This window comes from Suncus etruscus, chromosome 3 (genome assembly GCF_024139225.1).
Source record: "Suncus etruscus isolate mSunEtr1 chromosome 3, mSunEtr1.pri.cur, whole genome shotgun sequence".
Classification (NCBI taxonomy): Eukaryota; Metazoa; Chordata; class Mammalia; order Eulipotyphla; family Soricidae; genus Suncus; species Suncus etruscus.
In genome coordinates, this window is record NC_064850.1 from 143,901,654 (window position 1) to 143,919,128 (window position 17,475).

The window sequence follows — 17,475 nt, forward strand, 5'->3', positions numbered from 1 at the left end:
CCCTCCCATCTTTCTAAGCAAGTTTCATTCTATAAAAACTACCTTGCAGAGACAGAGCAATAGCAAAGCAAGGAGGACACTAGCCTTGAACATGGTCCACCATGTTTGATCCTTGGCATATAAGGTTCCTCAAGCCTGCATGGAGTGATTTCTGAGTGCAGAGCCAAAAGTAGAATTATCCTTGCATGGCCTCAGGTGTGGCCCAAAAAAAGACCTACCTTGCTTTCTTCACAATAAAACAAACAAACAAAAAAAAGACACATTTTAGTAATCCCCAAGGATTTTCCCATTTAGAGAAAAGATAGTGTAAGACCTTTATTTTGGAGACACATCCAACTGAGGACTAACTCCTCAGTCTACATTCAGTTATTACCACTGGCAGGCTCAAGGGACCATATCAGATGTTAGGAATTGAGCCCAGGTCAAACACTTGCAAGGAAAGCACCATACCCACTGTATACAACACTTGCAACCTGGTGACCATGGTTCTCAATCCCCAGCATTTCAGTCCCCTGAGCATCATAAGGTTGACCCAAGAACAGAACCAGGATTTAGCCACCAAGTACTGTCAGGCATGATCCAAAAATTAAAAACCGACATAAGGGAGCCGGAGAGATAGCACAGCAGTGTTTGCCTTGCATGCAGAAGGACTGTGGTTCGAATCCTGGCATCCCATATGGTCCCCTGAACCTGCCAGGAGTGATTTCTGAGCGTAGAGCCAGGAGTAACCCCTGAGCACTGCTGGGGGTCACCCAAAAACCAAACCAAACCAAAACAACAAAAAAACCAACATAAGATTTTTCTGTTGCTACTTTAACCGAAGCCTCTAGAAAAGCACCAAAGATGGACTTCTATCATGTTAACAAAGACTTTTCTAGGCCTAGAGATAGTATAAAGCATAGGACCCTTGCTTTGTAGAGATCCCCATCTCCACCAGGAGTAAGCTCTGAGTACCACCAGTTGTGGCCCCAGAACTAAAAGTAAATAAAAAAAAACTAACTTGAAAGCTTTTTCAGAAATAAACATTATCAAATATACTGACAGAACAGTAAAATTTTGTTTAACTGCTTAAAAACGAAATATCATATATGAAACCTTAAAACATCCATTGTATTTAGTTGAGGACAGGAGGCAAGAAAAGCTTATTAGTCTTGTGCTTTCTATAATTCTGCAGTGCTTTGAATATAATGATAATCAGTTGTTTTCATATGATTTTTCATTTAATGTGAAATAAAGACTTCTAGAAGAATGTTTGCTGAGTACCTCCTATAATTTTAGTCTTAATCTAAACTGTTCTAACCAGTTTCATACTACTAACACCTACATGCTACATGACAAAAAAAAATCAAAATCAAATGAGATGCCAATACCCACTGCCTTGAAATCCAACAATAGAAAGAATTCTTACCAAGTTTATTTACAATCTTTAATTATGTATGTTTATTTTACTGTTTACTTTGGTCTTTACCATGAGGTCAGAAATTAATCTATGATTATTGATTACTGTTGAAAAGTCTTTCTAATTTGCCCCTTTAAATCTCTTCACCTTGCTTCTTTGCCTTCTTGGACTTACTGGGAATAAACACTAACAGATCACAGGGAAAAAGTGAGGTACATATGCCACAAAAACAACAAAAAAAACCCATGCTACATTATGAGCTTACATAATCCACTGAATGAGACTACACCTTTGCAAAAATTTTTCTTTTCTTTTTTTTTTGGTTTTTGAGTCAAACCTGGCAGTGCTCAGGAGTTAGTCCTGGCTCTACACCAGTGGTTCTCAATTATTTTCTGTCATGCTCCCCTAGAAAGAAAACATTTTTCACACCCCCTGCTTGACTGTAAATAGTATCTTTCTCTCTCTTTTTTTCTTGGTTTTTGGGCCACACCCGGTAGCACTCAGGGGTTACTCCTGGCTGTCCGCTCAGAAATTGCTCCTGGCAGGCTCAGGGGACCATATGGGATGCTGAGATTTGAACCACTGTCCTTCCGCATCTAAGGCAAACACCCTATCACTATGCTATCACTCCGGCCCCTGTAAATAGTATCTTTATTTAAAAAAAACTTTAACCTGCAAAACAAAAAATTTGAGCTGATTTTTAAATCAGAGGTGATGTCTGGATTAATGGCTACAATGAGCCCATTTTACAATGCATAGCTTTTCGAAGCGAGTTTTGAAGCAGGACCCAACAACTCTCAGCTCCAGAGACAGACAGAGACATAAACGTGGGGCTTAGCTTGTTATGACAGTGATTGCTGAGGTCAAACGCGTCCCTCTTTACAGAGCCTCGTGCCCCACTATTTGAGAAGCACTGCTCTACACTCGGAAATTGCCCCTGGCAAGCTTGGGGGACCATATGGGATGCTGGGATTCGAACCACGATCCTTCTGCATGCAAGGCAAAACTCCTTATCTCCATGCTATCTCTCCGGCCCTGCAAAAAATTTTTTTTCTTACTAAAAAATTTTGGACCTGGATCAACAGTACAGTAGGTAAGGCATTTGCCTTGCAGTCATCCTAGGTTCAATCCCTGGCATCCCATATAGTGCCTGAGAATGCCCATGAGTAATTCCCGCCCATGAGTAATTCCCGAGTGAAGGGCCGGGAGACGCCCAAACCCCCTGCAAAAAAAAATAGTTACAAAACCCATATAAATGATTAAGTGAGAATCATTTCTCCCCTGTCATCAAAGTAACTTAAAAAAAAAACACAACAAAACCTTGGGGCCTGAGCGATAGCACAGCAGTAGAGTGTTTGCCTTGCACACAGCTAACCCAGGACGAACCTGGGTTCGATCCCTGGCATCTCAAACAGTCCCCCAAGCCAGGAGCAATTTCTGAGTGCATAGCCAGGAATAACACTTGAGTGTCACCGGGTGTGGCCCAGAAACAAAGCAAGACAAAAAAAAAGTATTCTTCGGCCAAAGCAATAGCACAGTGATAGGGCATTTGCTTACATCTGGCACAGACGTACGGGTTTTATCCCAGCCTCCTGGACCTGCCAGGAGCAATCCCTAAGTGCCACCGGGTGTGGCTCCAAAACTTAAATGGCCACTAATTCCTGACACCCCATAAGATACCCTGAACAGCTTATGTGATCCATAAGCAAAGAGCCAGTAGTAAGCCTTGAGCATGCAACATGTGGCCTGAAAACTAAACCAAACTTACTAATAGAAAAAACTATCATTTTCTTCCTGCTGACTTTCCTTTTTTTTTTTTCTTGAGGGAGAAAGGCCTACACCTAACAATTATCAGGGCATATTCCTGGTTGGCTCAGAAGACCTTGTAAGGCAGGGGTCTCAAATTCGTGGCCTGTGGGCCGTTTGCAGCCCTCCCTAGACATTTTGTGACCCTGCCTTAGAGGAAATCTTTTTTTGCTTTGTTTTAGTTGTTTGGGTCACATCCCCCAATGTTCAAGGCTTACTACTGACTTTGCACTCAAAGATCACCCCGACTTTGCTTCCTGCGGCCCCCAGGTAAATTGAGTTTGAAACCCCTGTTGTAAGGTGAGGGATAGCCAACTTGGGTCCACCATATGCAAAACAAGTTCCCCACCCAGTGTTTTGGTTTTTACCTATATCATGCAGTGTCTTCCAATCAATACAACTTGGGCATCCCAATATAAAGCAATTGCTCTAGCCTTTTGAGCTCACTGCGCTACCTTTATACTTACACATATATTTATTACTTCTATTTTAAAAGGAGTCCTTGTAAAAACAGTTGGCAATGAAACCATTACAGGAACATCCATATTAGCAAGTTTTAGTATTACTCACTGGTTAAATCTGATGATCTTTATAAGCAGTTTCATATCAGAATATAAAACTATGTTCAAGTAGGAACCTATTTAAAAAAATAAAACCAAGAAGTATAAATAGAAATAATCATTTGTTGGAGTGGACACTAAAAAAGAGATAGATGTTGAAACACTGTATACCTGAAACTAAATCATGAATAACTGTAATTTCATAATGACTAAAATAAAGATGACAATCACATTTCTTGAAGTACCCAAGACTTCACAGACCAAAAGCTCCAGAGAACCAATTTTTTTTGGGGGGGGGTTTTGGGCCACACCCTATAGAACTCAACTTTTTTTTTTTTTTTTTTTTTTAAGTTTTTGGGACACACCCGGCGGTGCTCAGGGGTTACTCCTGGCTGTCTGCTCAGAAATAGCTCCTGGCAGGCACGGGGACCATATGGGACACCGGGATTTGAACCAACCACCTTTGGTCCTGGATTGGCTGCTTGCAAGGCAAACGCCGCTGTGCTATCTCTCCGGGCCCCAGAGAACCAATTTTAAGAGCCCATTCTATAGGACTTAAAATTATGAAGAAATTAAATAGAAATTAACTGCTCTTGCTCCACAGATTGGAGTAAGTAAAACAGTAACATGCAATTTCTGTGCATGTGAAACTAAAAGACACTTGAAAGTTAAAACAAAACAAAACTTATGGGGCCGGAGCAGTGGTGCAGAGAGGTAAGGCACTTGCCATGAATGTGGTTGACCTAGGACGGATCAAGGTTTGATCCCCGGAATCTCATACGGTCCCCATGCCAGGAGAGATTTCTGAGCGCATAGCAAGAAGTAATCTCTGAGCATCATCGGGTGTGGCCCAAAAAAACCAAACCAAAACTTAAAGCCTGATCTAAGTATTGAATTATTCTGAGATGGTGTAGCTTTTACTAGGCCAATCCAAGAACTTACTATGAACTAGAAGATTCAATTTAATAGACAATAGACAACTCTACCCCACACTTATGTTTATTAAAAACTGACACAAACAAACAAAACCTGTACAAAAAATATCCCCATCACTATCAATTTGAAGCAATAATTCTGAGACATTATCTTCTAGGACCCCCTCTTCCTCTGCCCCGGCCACGCCCTCTTCCTCTTCCTCTTCCTCGACCTCTTCCTGCAACTGAAAGAGAGAACAAAGTAGGGTAAATTCTAATCCATACAAACGTTAGTTTGCTTCAAACAGCATCAACAGGAAATAAAACTATAAATTCAGTTTCTCAAATGTTCCCAACACATCATCATGTTGACTAATAAAGAAATTCTGGGGGCCGGGCGGTGGCGCTGGAGGTAAGGTGCCTGCCTTACCTGCGCTAGCCTAGGAGACGGACCGCGGTTCGATCCCCCGGCGTCCCATATGGTCCCCCAAGCCAGGAGCGACTTCTGAGCGCATAGCCAGGAGTAACCCCTGAGCGTTACCGGGTGTGGCCCAAAAACCAAAAAAAAAAAAAAAAAAAAAGAAATTCTGGACAATGGCATATAGTTCAATGGGAACTTACACACAGAGGATCCCAGGCCTTTGAAATAACACTCAAGCACCCATGCAGTAAATAAGTCTGTTCACTAGTTTCAGATTCCAATGTCCTACCACTATACTATCTCTCTGGCCCCAGTTTCAATAAAAATAAAAAACTTTGAGGCTGGAGAGAAAGCACAGTGGTAGGGCATTTGCCTTGCACACAGCCGACCCAGGATGAACATGGTTTGAATCCTGGCATCCCATGTGGTCCCATGAGCCTGTCAGGAGCAATTTCTAAGCGCAGAGCTAGGAGTAAACCCTGAGTGCCACTGGGTATGACCAAAACGAAACAAAAACTTCAATAGCTCTCAATTATTTTTGATAATTATTTTATAATAACACATAAGCATTTATTAAAAACTCAATGAATTTATAAATACAAACTTATAATCTGTTAAATTATTTTATAAATTAAATTATTCCATTAATAAAAATAGCTTTCAACTATTTTCAATAAAATTTCCGTTTTATCAAAAATAATTTCAATTTAATAGTAAAGAATATCCTTTATAGCCATAAAAGAGAAGTAAAATTACACACACAAATCCAGACAATAAAGAGGTTAAAAGGTTAAAGACTAAATATGGGGGCCCAGAGAGATAGCACAGCGGCGTTTGCCTCGCAAGCAGCCAATCCAGGACCAAAGGTGGTTGGTTCGAATCCCGGTGTCCCATATGGTCCCCCGTGCCTGCCAGGAGCTATTTCTGAGCAGACAGCCAGGAGTAACCCCTGAGCACCGCCAGGTGTGGCGACTAAATATGGAAGCCATAGCGATATCATAGCGGGTAGGGGAGTTTGCCTTTCATGAGGCTGACCCAGGGTTCAACCCCTGGTATCCCATCCATAGACACCAAGCCTTCCAGGAGGAAATTTTGTGTGTAATTTTGAATCCAGGAGTAACCACTGAGCACTGCCTGGTGTGGCCCCAAAACCAAAGATTAAGCATATAAGGGACCAGGAAGATAGTGGGGCGAGATGCTTGCCTTGCATGTGACATCCAGATGTGATCCCTAGCACCCCAAATCATCCAAGCCCCCACTTCTGAAGAACAGATAGGGGAATCAGGGTGTAAATATATCCATTCATAAATAAGTTATAATTTATCAAACTTACCAGCTTCCCTTTTCTTAGATTTCACTTTGGGTTCAACATCCACAAGTAGTGTGTCCAGAGGTAAGCTGTCTGGTAGAATAAAATATCGAATGTTATTTCCTCGAATACTCAGTGTTTCTAGTTGTACAGGTTCTCTGTTCTTCAGGGTCATTTTCACAGCCTTAAGATGAGTATTCATGCTGACATCTACACCTACAGCAAAGAAAGAGGGTAATGATTATTATGAAGAACTAAGAATTTAAGCATAGTAAGGAAAACAATCAACTATTATGACAGAATTATTATTACCACAAAAAATTACCTGCTAAGATCCAAGTTTCTATAACATGCAATTTGTACAGTAAAGTCATGGTGATATAAATCAAAACTCTTCCCTCAAGAGAGGTTTTTCCTAGCATAAAATGCTTGCAATTAAGCATGTGAATGCCTCGAGCCAATCTGGTACATATGACTCACTCCAGCTGTCCCTAGTTATCCCCCTATCTCAATGCTTATTTTGCCTAGATTTCCCAGCAGCTCATTTTTCCTGCTGGTGGTAATAAGAAAACCATACAGTGTTGGGGACTAAAACAGGGACTAAACCTTTCCTCGACTACCTGTCCAACTTTAGCTTTGTTTTAAAATACAGTACAATATAGGAACCAGAGAGACAGTATAGACAGGGGGCTAGCCTTGCATGGAGTCGATGTGGGTTTGATCCCTGGCATCACATATGGTCCTGAGCCCAACAAAAAAAAAATTTTTATTTTTGGTTTTTGGGTCACACCCAGCAGCGCTCAGGGGTTACTCCTGGTACTATGCTCAGAAATCGCCTCTGGCAGGCTCAGGTCACCATATGGGATGCCCGGATTCAAACCACCGACCTTCTGCATGCAAGACAAATGCCTTACCTCCATGCTATCTCTCCGACCCCCAAAAATTATTCTTTTTTTTTTTTTTTTTTGGTTTTTGGGCCACACCCGGTTGACGCTCAGGGGTTACTCCTGGCTATGTGCTCAGAAATCGCCCCTGGCTTGGGGGGGGACCATATGGGACGCCGGGGGATCGAACCACGGTCCTTCCTTGGCTAGCGCTTGCAAGGCAGACACCTTACCTCCAGCGCCACCTACCCGGCCCCCAAAAATTATTCTTGAGCAGAGCTAGGAGTAAGCCCTGAGCACAGTGGGGGTGTGGCTCCTAATTTTTTTGTTTTTGGGTCAATTTGTTTATTCAAGGGTTGCTCCTGGCTCTGTATTCAGGAATTTGTACTAGTTGTGCTCAAGAGACCATATGGGATGCCAGGGATCCAATCAGGGTTGACACATATAAGGAAAATGTCATATCTACTATAACTATTGCCCCCCCCAACTTTATTTTATTTTGGTTTTGGGCCACACCCAGTGATACTCAGGGATCACTCCTGGCTATGCGCTCAGAAATCACTCTTGACTTGGGAGACCATACGGGACACCAGGGGATACTTCCTAGGTCAGCTGCGTAAAATGCCCTACACCACTGCGCCACTGCTCCGGCCCCCCACTTTTTTTTTGTGGGGTCACACCCAAGAGTACTCAGGGGTTACTCCTGGCTCTGCGTTCAGAAATCACTCCTGGGGCCGGGTAGGTGGCGCTGGAGGTAAGGTGTCTGCCTTGCAAGCGCTAGCCAAGGAAGGACCGCGGTTCGATCCCCCGGCGTCCCATATGGTCCTCCCAAGCCAGGGGCGATTTCTGAGCACATAGCCAGGAGTAACCCCTGAGCGTCAAACGGGTGTGGCCCAAAAACGAAAAAAAAAAAAAAAAAAAAAAAAAAAAAGAAATCACTCCTGGCAGGCTTGAGGGACTATATGGGATGCCGGGGATTGAACCCAGGTCTGTCCTGGGTCAACCACATGCAAGGCAAATGTCCTACCGCTGTGCTATTCCTCTGGCCCCTGAGCCCCAATTTTAAAAAAACTATTCCTGTAGAAAATATAGTTTTATATACTTTTATCTCTCTGGCCAGTATTACTAGAAATTTCAGTCATTTTTGTGTAGCAGTGGGGAATGGAACGGCACCGACAGGTTCCTCCAGGATTTTATGCTCAAGAAACTATACTGTGGGAGACCAAAGTTAAGAGTAATGAATGGGTAGTGTGCTTGCCTTGCATGAGGCCCACCTGTGTTCATCCCCCGATTCTATATGGGACTCTGAATCCCTAATGAGTGTTTCCTGAGTCAGGAGTAACCCTTATGTACTGCTAATTATAGTTCCCACACCCACCAAAAGGTGTAGTACTGGGATAAGCACAATGCAAGGCAAGAATCTTAAATCTTAACAGGTATTTGGAAGGGGGGGGGTCACACGTGGCAAAGCTCAGGGGTTACTCCTCAATCTGAGTCAGGAATTACTCTGGCTATTTTCAGGAGACTGTATGAGACATATAAGACTGAAACCAGGTCAGCCACGTGCCATTAGTAACTGAGTGAGTGCAAAGCCAGAAGCCATCCCATTGCCAGGTGAGTTACCCCAAATCAAAACAATGATAACAAAACAAAAATATTTGAAAGTTTATTATACCTAAAACATCATAATTCATATTTTAATAAGACATACTCAGGGGACCATATGGGATGCCGGGATTCGAACCAACGTCCTTCTGCATGCAAGGCAAACCCATGCTATCTCTCCGGCCCCAAACTTTCATGGCCCCAAACTTTCATTTTTACTTAGGAAACTAAAACCCAAGTATTTCAAGATAGGAGCTAGAAAAATATGTCATCAGGCTGACTATTCTTTATACAGTGCAAGTTCTGTCCCTAGCACTGCGTAAGACCACCAGGAGTGACCTTTGAATAAAATGAGTACCAACAAACATAGTCTATAACTCAACATAAGAAATATGCAAGAGGGCCCGGAGAGATAGCACAGTGGCGTTTGCCTTGCAAGCAGCCGATCCAGGACCAAAGGTGGTTGGTTCGAATCCCGGTGTCCCATATGGTCCCCTGTGCCTGCCAGGAGCTATTTCTGAGCAGACAGCCAGGAGTAACCCCTGAGCACCACCGGGTGTGGCCCAAAAACCAAAAAAAGAAAAAAGAAATACGCAAGAAATACCCCAAAACCAAAAACACAGTTGGTGGTGTGCAATGTAAGTACATTCCTGCTGTACTATTTAATAGTGGCTGGAGTGATAGCAGTGTTTAGGACATTTTTGGCTTGCATGCAAAAAAAATAAAAAAGGATTTAACTTAAAAAAATAATTACTTGGCCCGGAGAGAGAGCACAGCGGTGCTTGCCTTGCAAGCAGCCGATTCAGAACCTAAGGTGTTGGTTCGAATCCCGGTGTCCCATATGGTCCCCCGTGCCTGCCAGGAGCTATTTCTGAGCAGACAGCCAGGAGTAACCCCTGAGCACTGCCGGGTGTGACCCAAAAACCAAAAAAACAAACAAAAAAAAGAAATACGCAAGGACCAGAGTGATAGTGCAGTGGTATGGCATTGGCCTTGCATGCAGCTGACCCAGATGAACCTTGGTTCGATCCCCAGTGTCCCATATGGTCTCTCAAGCCAGGAGCATTTTCTAAAGGCATAGACAAGAGTAACCCCTGAGTGTCACTGGGTGTGGCCCCAAAACCAAAAAAACACAAAACTCAGCATGGAACCAGATAATACAGCATTTACTTTCAAGTTGTTAATTCTTCAAAATTTTTGTGATTTTTTTTTTACTATTATCAGTTAAGTACCAGTGTTAAATAAAAACAAAACCATACAGGAGACTGGGAATATATTACAGAAGGTAGAGTATTTGCTTTGCATGTGGCCAATCCAGGTCAAATCCCCTGAACACAGAGCCAGGAGTGAGTCCTGAGAACAGTAAGTATGGCCCAGAAACAAAGAAGGGACAGAAAAAAACCCCACAAGAACAACCCAAACACATTACTGAAAGAGACAGATAAAAAACATGGCGAGAAAGTACATATAGCAGATAGGGCTCTTTCCTTGCACTTAAAGACCGCTGGCCAGGAAGGCCCCTGAGCACAAAATCAAGAATAAGTCCTGCCACAAATGGTTCAAAAACCAACAAAAGTTGTTCTGGGCAGGAGAGATAGCACAGCGGTAGGGCGTTTGCCTTGCATGCAGAAGGACCGTAGTTCATATCCTGGCATCCAATATGGTCCTCTGAGCTTGCCAGGGCGATTTCTGAGCACAGAGCCAGGAGTAACCCGAGCGCTGCCAGGTGTGATCCAAACCCCTCCCCCCCAAATAATAACAACGGAAAAAAAAATTTCTATGGATAGTACAGAGAGAGACAATATATGAATAGGGCACTTTTCTTGGCAGGTCTGATCCCCAAAACTCTATCCGCATGGTCTCTGAACCTGCCAGAAATGATCTCTGAGCACTGAGCCAGAAGTAAGCCCTGAGCATTGGTCAAAGTGCTCAAAGATAAGATGTTATAGAAGTTGTAGATCTAGAATAGTGGTCAAGGGGCATACATTGTACATAGCTACACCTGGTTCAATCTCTGGCACCACATGGTCCTCCAATCATCCCCTGGTGTGTTCCTGGAGATCACCCAATATCAAATCCTTTAGTCCTCACACTTAATTGTCAAACCTATTTGGCTAAAAAATGCTGGAAGGGAACTGGAGTGATAGCACAGTGGTAAGTCGTTTGCCTTGCAAAACAAACAAAATAAAAAATAAAAAATGCTGGAAGGTGTCTCCTTCCAGGGAAAATGGAAAAACCCCCTCCTCCCACAAAAAAAGACAACGGGTGATCTAGGGTGTAAAGTAGAGCACATGCTTTTTTTTTTAGTTTTGGGGCCACAACCAACCAACCGTGCTCAGAGGCTGTCCCCCTGGCAGGCTCGGGGGACCATGTGGGATGCCAGGAATCGAACCCAGGTCCGTCCTTCCTGGGTCGGGTGCATGCAAGGCAAAGGCCCAGCCGCTGTGCTATCTCTCTAGCCCAGATCACATGCTTTTTATGTATGAGACCTGAGTTTGATCTCTCCAGCACATGGCGCCTTTCCAAAACAGCACTGCTAAGAGTGATTTGAAATCTTTTTTAACTTAAAGTTAAATAATTTAAATAAACGTCATACCTGTGATTGTTCCATGAACCTGAGTTCCATTCTTTAATTCGATGGTTACAGTCTCATGACTCAATTTCATCAAAAACCTATAAAGACAGCAAGAATAAAATAACATGGTAATATTTTATCTTTACCTTTTTAAAAATGCTAAGAGGATGCACTTTCCAGATGGCATGACTCTGCTACTGATTTCTCTACATAAATCTGTACATAAATTTATATCTACGTTAACAATCTACAAAATAAGCTCAGCTTTCAGTGAAGAAAACCCTCAATTTACAAAGGAACAGTAACAAAACAATCATTTGTAAAAGATCAATTATTGGGAATTTAACTTAACTACAGTTACCAATGCTGCATGGTATATCTGAAAACTATTGAATAGAAAGTTGCTTAAAGAACTTAAAATGACAATTGGAACTGATCACTCTGGACAAGAACTGGGTGCTGCAAAGGGATAGTGACATGTGGCATCCCTTCATTAACAATAGTGCAAACCACAGGGGTTAAAAGAGAGAATGTGAAGTAAAATGCATACCCCAGAAGTAGTGGGGGAGGGTGGGTAGGAGGAAAGATGGCATGGGGGGTTGAGAGGAAAACTGTTGACATTGGTAGAGGAAAATGCACACTGGTGAAGGTTATACATTGTATGACTAACTCAATCATGTACAACTTTGTGGAAAACAAACCAACTAATATGGACAACTTTGTAGTCACAGTGTTTAAATAAAAATAAACTTAAAATAGTTCTTATCCAGGCTGGACGGAGAGATAAAGAGTTTTGCCTTGCATGCAGAAGGTCAGTGGTTCAAATCCTGGTATCCCATATGGTCCCCCGTGCCTATCAGGAGAGATTTCTGAGTGTAGAGCCAGGAGTAACTCTTGAGCACTGCGGGGTGTGACCCAAAAACCAAAAAAAAAAAAAACAAAAAAAACATCTTATCCAAATGTTCTTGTCAAAAGCTGATTTATAAACATATATAATGGAGAGTTCACAGGTAAAAAAATTTTTTTTTTAAAAATTGTGTATGTTAGACTATATGATACCAAAGCCCTCTCCAGGAGTGATCTCAGAACACAGCAGGAGCAAATTCTAAGCATTACCTGGTTTGTGTAACTCAAAAAAACAAAAACAAAAACAAACCCGCAATTAAAACTTAAACTTAGGTTAAAGTTAGGTTAACTTAGGTTAACTTGCTTGTTTTGGAGGCCACACCCATTGGTGAACAGGGGTTATTTCTGGCTCTGATGATGCTTGGGAGATCATATGAGATGCCAGGGACCAAACCCAGTTGGTTGGGGCTGAAGAGATAGCAAAGCGGTAGGGCATTTGCCTTGCAAGCAGCCGACCCAGGATCAACAGTAGTTCAAATCCCATCCCATATGATCCCCAGTGCCAGCCAGGAGCGATTTCTGAGCACAGAGCCAGGAGTAACCCCTGAGCATGCTGTGTGTGACCCCAAAACCAAAACCAAACAAAAGAAAACCAAAAAACAGAGTTGGTGGTGTGCAATGTAAGTACATTCCTGCTGTACTATTTAATAGTGGCTGGAGTGATAGCAGTGTTTAGGACATTTTTGGCTTGCATGCAAAAAATAAAATAAAAAGGAATTTAACTTAAAATATAATTACTTGATGGGCTCGAAGAGATAGCACAGCGGTGTTTGCCTTGCAAGCAGCCGATTCAGAACCTAAGGTGGTTGGTTCGAATCCCGGTGTCCCATATGGTTCCCCGTGCCTGCCAGGAGCTATTTCTGAGCAGACAGCCAGGAGTACTCTGAGCACTGCCAGGTGTGGCCCAAAAACCAAAAAAAAAAAAAAAAAAATTTACTTATAACAGCATGGAATTTTCGTGTAATGGCCTCCTTTCATTATTATGAACAGGTCTTTTTCTTTATTTTGTGTTTTTGCAAGGGGGAGGTATTAGGTGGTGATATTTAAGTACTATACCTGGCTTTGTGCTTGGGAGTGATCCTGAAGGGGTTCAGGGGTGATAATATGTGGTACCAGGGGTCAAAACAGGGGTCCATATCAGAAGCACACATAATGTATACTCTCTCCAGCCCCTGACACTTATCTCTTATCACTGATCCACATCCCAACCAGTGTTAAGTAGACTTTCATGGAGTGGCCTGTTAAGTAGACTTTCATGGAGTGGCCCCTAAACTGTCAAGAATTCCTCAAAGGTGTCAAGTAATTCCACTGAAAGGTGGGCTGTAAAGCCTTGTAGGCTGCTAACATGCAGCACTGCACATTATTTATAAGGGCCAGGAGTAAGCCAAATAAATGGTGGGTGTGGTCCAAATAAATGAGGGTGCTGACAGTTTACAACAATAAAATAAGGGTACCAGGTCATATTAAAAAGAACCTGGAAGGGGGCCTGAGAGATATAGCACAGTGGTAGGGCGTTTGTCTTGAATACAGCTGATTCAGGACAGACAGTGGTTCGAATTCCAGCATCCCATATATGGTATCCCACGCTGCCAGGAGTAACCCCTGAGTGCTGCCAGGTGTAATCCAGAAACCAAAATAAAAAAGAAAAAAGGAACCTGGAAGGGGCAGGAGAGATAGCACAGCGGTAGAGCATTTGCCTTGCAGGCAGCCAAACCCAGGACAGATGGTGGTTCTATTCCCAGCATCAGTCCCGAGCCTGCCCGGAGTAACCCCTGAGCATCGCCATGTTTGACCCAAAAACCAAAACTAAAGTTAAACAAAAAGAACCTGGAAGATGGGGCCGGACCAGTGACACAAGTCGTAAGGTGTCTGCCTTGCTGGTGCTAGCCTAGGATAGACCACGGTTTGATCTCCTGGTGTCCCATATGGTCCCCCAAGCCAGGAGCTATTTCTGAGCACATAGCCAGGTGTAACCCCTGAGCGTCATCAGGAGTGGCCCAAAAACCAAAAAAAAGTGCCGAAGTCCAACTTCGGCAAAGGAAACTTTTTTCAATAAATGATGACAATGTATAATTTTATTACATATTTACAAATAAGTCTGTAATAATTTATGCTACACAATAACATGAAATAAAAAGAGAATAAAAAGAACCTAAATCGGGCCCGGAGAGATAGCATGGAGGTAAGGTGTTTGCCTTGCATGCAGAAGGACAGTGGTTCAAATCCTGGCATCCCATATGTTAGAGCCAGAAGTAACCCCTGAGCGAGGCCGGGTGTAATCCCCTCCCCCGCCAAAAGAACCTATATCTATTCCCCCAATTCATAGCACTTAGCTTCTGTTCACATTATTATAATTAATTCCCTTTGCATGGGGCACCCAGGTTCGATCCCCACCAGGAGAAATCCCTGGGCAGAGACAGGAGTTAAATCCTGAATATTGCTAAATATAATCCCCAAGCATATATAATCCATCCCCAAAGTGAAATGTCACTGGAAATGGGTGATGTGTGTCCCTGTCCAAGAACTGACAAGGCTTTGTTGTAATTTTCTGAGGTATTGACAGTATTTCATCTTTATTGATATTTTTTATATTTTTTATCTTTTATTTTCATATTTTGTCTTGCTTCTGGTGGGCTCAGGAGAGCTGAACTTGGGTCAGAGGCAAGCAAAGCAAGCGTCCTTCAGGTTGAACTCTTGCTCCAAGCCCAATATTTGGTAGGTTTTGGTTTGTTTTGGCATTTGGGCCACACCTAGTGGTGCTCAGGGATTAATCTGGGCTCTGCACTCAGGATTAACTCCTAGAGGTATTTGGGGACAATATGGGATGCCATATTGTCAAACCCAGAGGTCAAAACCCAGGGGTCAGCCACATGCAAGGTAAGCACCTGAGTAAAGGCAAAAGTGAATTGCGTGTGGGGCCTACAGTTATCAGAGTCCAAGTACTAAATAGATTAAATTATTTTCCGATGAACTATCTGAATTCTACTTACTAAAAGTTAAATATTCTGACAACCAAGGAGTTTTTGATAACCAAGGAGTATTTGATAGTGAGACACTTTAACAGGTGAGAAAAATATGCCCCAAATCTGACAATTTATCTAATCAGGACGAAGTGGTAGATGGTAGAAATCACAGGGGCCAGATAGTACAGCTGACAGAGCATACATATGGTCCCGAGCCCTAGAAGCTAAAACCTGGGTGGGCATCGTGGGATGTGAACCCCCCCAATGGAATCAAATAAATACAAAAAGAGCATACAAAAATTTTAAATAAGTACTGCTCCAAAATGACAAGTATCTAGAAATTTAAAAAACGCACAACTGAAGCAATGACAGTTTTTTCTAAAGATATGGTTCAAATAAGACTGCACCTTCACCTACAATTCCTTCTCTACAAACCACCTCGCATTGAAATTATTATAAATATCGAAAGCTACATAAACTAAAACAAAAACCCAGGAGTAGAGCACAGTAAACAGATGTCCAGAACTGCTGGGTAGACGACAGTGACGATTTCCCAACAAATCCTAAGCTTTAGGTCTACTACACTGCAAGACCAGGTGTAAGCAGAAGATTAAAAAAAAAAAAAAAAGGGTGAAAGAGAAATACCAATCACATGCGCAACCAGCCACAAACAAGGTGATCCTAATCTATGCAGGGAAGCTGTTTCCTAAATCCAAGTTCTAGTCTACTTCAATGGGAAATGTGGATTAAATGAACTAAGTCTAGGGTGCCCAAAAGATATTAGGAAAAAATGAGCCCACTCCCGAGCTAACGCATATAGAAAAAAGGGTTCCACACTGCCGGCTTTAAGCGCGACATTAGTTGCAGCGTGGAAATCGATTTACTTTAAGCTACTTAATCAGATCAAATGATCTTATATATTGCCCCCACCCCGTTTTCCAGGAAACGTGAGCCTAGTTAACACAACAGCTCAGACAGGTACAGGAAAAAAATTTTTTCTTTAAAGCCTAGATGGGTACGACTTCCCGAAACGAAAATTTGTCTTTCTTTTTTAACTGACAAGATTTTGGGTCAGGGGTTCCTCCTGGCTCTACGCTCAGAAATCGCTCCTGACAGGCTCGGGGGACTATATGGGTTGTCATATGGGATTCGAACCACCGTCCTTCTGCATGGAAGACAAATGCCTTACCTCCATGCTATCTCTCCGGCCCCAATTGACAAGATTTTATTAGGAAATAAACTAGATATTTAAAATCAAAGGCCAAAAAATAAATAAATAAAATCAAAGGCCAAATACTTTTGTTTTTCTTGGTGGTTTGATTCATTCATTTGTAGGAAGTCTCTCTTGAATGTCTTAAAAACTAGTCAAAATTGAAAGTGCCTGTGAACAATCCTATTACTTGGATGTATATCTGTTCTAAGAAGCGATTTTATTTGAGACACTCGATAGCTTTATCAAAGGGCTAACTCTCTCGAGCAGCATCCTTTAGAATGGAGAGATTTCATAAGCTGATGAATAGAGTCCAAGACAGAATTCGGCCTGTTGCAGGAGTTGTCCAGTTACACAGGAATCCTGATGAGCCGTCAGTCTAAAACTCCACCACCGGGTCCTACTATTGCATTTCTTTAATGGGGGGGGAATTGTAGGAAGGAACCGGAAGCACGAGCTCCAGCAGCAGCAGCAGCAGCAGCAGCAGCAGCAGCAGCAGCAGCAGCAGCAGCAGCAGCAGCAGCAGCAGCAGCAGCAGCAGCAGCAGCAGCGCGGCACAGAGTCTCCGAGACGCCAGGCAGGAGAAGAGCCTGGGCGCCCACCGCGGGCAGCCCGAGCCTCCAGCCGAGGCCCAGGCGAGGCTCAGCCGGCGGGACGAGAGGGGCCAAGATGGGCGCGAGCGGCGGGCGCCGAGGGCGGTTAGCAGGCCGCGCGCGCACGCGGCTTTCGCGCCTCCAGCAGCCGGGGCAGCCCGAGTCTCCCGCCTCGCGCCCCAAACGTCCCTCCCAGCCCCCGGCAGCCCCTCGGCCTCCTTCTCACCTCACGAGCTTCATTCTGGCGGCGCTTCGCCTTTCCCGGTGCTCGACTGCACAGAAGCCCACAAGGAGGGACTGGCGGGCAGGGAGTATGAATGGCCGGAAACG

General features: G+C 43.3%; 1 protein-coding gene across 1 annotated transcript; it reads right to left on the reverse strand.

Moving 5' to 3' along the window:
- Positions 1–4,743: 4,743 nt before the first annotated feature.
- On the reverse strand, positions 4,744–17,475 carry SNRPD1 (small nuclear ribonucleoprotein D1 polypeptide). Its single transcript, XM_049770168.1, has 4 exons — positions 17,372–17,475; positions 11,495–11,571; positions 6,434–6,625; positions 4,744–4,924 (listed from the first exon to the last, which is right to left on the reverse strand). Exons 1-4 carry the CDS (start codon positions 17,383–17,385, stop codon positions 4,848–4,850), a joined length of 360 nt encoding a protein of 119 aa, XP_049626125.1. The 5' UTR covers positions 17,386–17,475; the 3' UTR covers positions 4,744–4,847.